The sequence below is a fragment of the Morus notabilis genome, unplaced genomic scaffold (genome assembly GCF_000414095.1).
Source record: "Morus notabilis unplaced genomic scaffold, ASM41409v2 Scaffold2843, whole genome shotgun sequence".
NCBI lineage: Eukaryota > Viridiplantae > Streptophyta > Magnoliopsida > Rosales > Moraceae > Morus > Morus notabilis.
The window spans coordinates 1-3,096 of NW_010359923.1; the positions used below are offsets into that span (position 1 = coordinate 1).

Below are 3,096 nucleotides of genomic sequence, written 5' to 3' on the forward strand. Positions count from 1 at the left end.
GCTACAATTTTATTATTATTTTTGTTTTATTTTTATTATTATTATTATTATTATTTTTTTTTTTTACAAAGGAGCACGTTAACTGAAGTATAAAATGGTTCATTTTTTCATTATATCCGGTATCCACGATAAATATTACTATCTATTCTTTGCTTTAAAAAGAGGAATATAATATAGGTAATAATATGTTGGGGAAAGCAATAGTGGGTGGGGTTTGTGACCATTGTGTCTGTTGCTGAGGCTTGGGGAATTTTTTTCCCCACGGAATAGGTTATATAACAAAAAAGCCAAGACCCACAAATTTAAAAAAAAAAAAAAAAGTTTAAACTGAAATTCAAAGGCAAAATAAAATTGCATGAAGTTTTACCGCGGTTATTACGATGCAACCAATCAACTGTTCTGATGTTACTATAAATTTTTACGTAAGCCAATATATCTGATCTCTTTCGAATGCAAACTTAATTAGGCTGTCCTATTTCTAAGTTCTAACTTTCTATATGTGTGTGTGTAATATATACATATATATGTATATGTGTGTGTATATTATAACATGTAATAATAAAGGGGTGCTACATGTGTAAAAATAATTTTAAAAAGGTGTAATAATATTGAATCGCAATAGATAATTTTTTTTTTTTTTTTGGTTCTGCCGATTCATTATAATGTCATACACTATATTTTTACATGTAACACACACGCTGATCTATGCATATGTCTCTTCTAATTTCTTCTTCTCATTTGTTATTATTAAGGTAGAGCAAAGGTACAGGCAATACCACCACCAAATGCAAGTAGTGATATCTACGTTCGAGGAAGCGGCAGGGTTTGGCTCAGCCAAATCATACACTGCCCTTGCCCTAAAGACCATATCCAAGCAATTCCGGTGCCTAAAAGACGCGATCTCTTCGCAAATCAAAGCCGCGAGCAAAAGCTTGGGAGAAGAAGAGTGCTTGGGAGTGAAGATTGAGGGTTCGAGATTGAGGTACGTCGACCACCACCTTCGGCAGCAAAGGGCTTTGCAGCAGCTCGGAATGATTCAGCACAACGCTTGGAGGCCCCAGAGAGGCTTGCCGGAACGCGCTGTTTCGGTTCTTCGTGCATGGCTCTTTGAGCACTTCCTTCACCCGTACGTACATCTTTCTTTCTTTTTTTTTTAAATTAACAACTATAAGATGACTAGCGAAAATAATAGGGAGCGTTTGGAACTCGTTCTAAAATAATTTTGCTTTTTGTATGAAAATGAAAATGAAAACGTTTTCAACATCAAACAGAAATCATTTTTGAAAATGTGTTTGGTAGTTTTATCAAGAGATTATTTTTAGTATTAAAAAAACCATTGATGTTTCTCTCCCTCTCTCTCTCTGCTCGAGAGAGGAGAAAACGAAAACAAAAAATGAAAAACGACTAAAAGTCGTTTTTCATTTCTATCTCATTTTACACTAAACTAAAAAATTATTTTCATTTTCATTTTTTGTCTTTATTGCACTAAACGCCGTTTTGAAAACGTTTTTATTTTTTTTTCAAAAAACGTAAAAAACAAAAAAGGGATCAATTCCAAACACGGCCATAGTATCGCAATTTAAAACAATTGATCATATGCCTGCCACATGGTAATAATGTACGTAGAACCATGCATATACTTTGAAATTTAACCTTGTCAAAGTACCATGAGTATGTATAGAGATTGGTTTAGTGTTTCGCAGCCCGAGTCTGGGTTGGCATCAGCATGTTATCTTATACTATATGAAATGAAAGGTGATCTCATTATTCATCATTAATTAATCCTAATTATATTGAATGTACCAATATTATTACTATCAAATGAGGGCAGTATTTTTATGTTGTATAACGTTGTTGCTAGCTACATGATATTACAAGTTCCACTCTATCACGAATTAAATTTAATTTTGACTTAAGCAATATTGATACTAGCTTGTTATTAAATGGTACAAAAGGTGCTATCAGGTCTTGGTCAATGTGTATACACCAGTACCGCTAGCTCTGTTAGCAAATCATACTTTTACCATAATTTACTTTGTTTATTTAACCATAAGTTGGTTTTTTGCTATGTTGTATTTAACCGTAATGTTACTTGCATATGTTGTATTTTTAGTTACCCGAAGACTGCAGACAAAGTCATACTTGCTAAACAAACTGGGCTTACTCGAAGCCAAGTACGTAGATGATCTTCTCTTTTTAAAAATTTTTTTTCTCTCGTGAAACGTGAATGAATATAATTCTGATTATTATATATCCACTAATGTCTAATTATGAAATATATATATCCCAAGTAAACAAAATGATTGTTTTCCCAAATTTACAGGTCTCGAACTGGTTCATAAATGCCCGAGTTCGCCTGTGGAAGCCAATGGTTGAAGAAATGTACATGGAAGAGACCAAAGAACAAGAGCGAAATAACGGTTCTACTTCTCAATCAGGCCAAACAAAGAAAACAGAACCCAACGAGGAACCATCATCAGCTAATATAACATCAACATCTCAAGTTCATGACATGATGAATGCCTTCCAATCATCAAAACCCGATCAAAACTTTGCGACAGAATTCCCGAATTCTCCACTGTCGACGTCTCCGATGCCCGGATCCTTCCATTTCGGAACGACGGAGATTCAAGCAATTAGTCCAAAGAAACAAAGGAGTACCACTACTCCTACTACTTCGGAAGTACTCAACTCTCCGAGTAGCATTCTCTCAATGGACAATATGGACATGTGTAGAGATCAGATGAATCATCAAAGGCAACGTAAGTATAACACGGTCGGATTCGGTGCATACCCGGTTGGCGATTTAGGAAGGTTTCACTTATCGGCGGATCATCATCATCATCAGTTAGCTCCGAGGTTCCATGGAAATGGTGTTTCTCTCACTCTCGGTCTTCCACACTGCGAAAACCACTCTCTCTCTAACCAGAATATTATCGATCCATCGGGAACGAGACTCGACAACAGTATTGGAACAGGGTCAGAAAGTACTGGTAATTACGACAACATGGACATGCAAAGCAGAAAGAGGTTTGTTGCTCAATTGTTGCCAGATTTTGTGGCCTGAAGAAAGAGATAGAGAATATATATATATAT

The 3,096-nt window shown here is 35.4% G+C and overlaps 1 protein-coding gene across 1 annotated transcript; it reads left to right on the plus strand.

Annotated features, from left to right (window-relative positions):
* The first annotated feature begins 756 nt into the window (after window positions 1-756).
* LOC21384035 (BEL1-like homeodomain protein 1) lies at window positions 757-3,090 on the plus strand. Its single transcript, XM_010095414.2, has 3 exons — window positions 757-1,126; window positions 2,114-2,174; window positions 2,324-3,090. The coding sequence occupies exons 1-3, from the start codon at window positions 786-788 to the stop codon at window positions 3,065-3,067; spliced, it is 1,146 nt and encodes a 381-aa protein (XP_010093716.2). The 5' UTR covers window positions 757-785; the 3' UTR covers window positions 3,068-3,090.
* The last annotated feature ends 6 nt before the right edge of the window (window positions 3,091-3,096 follow it).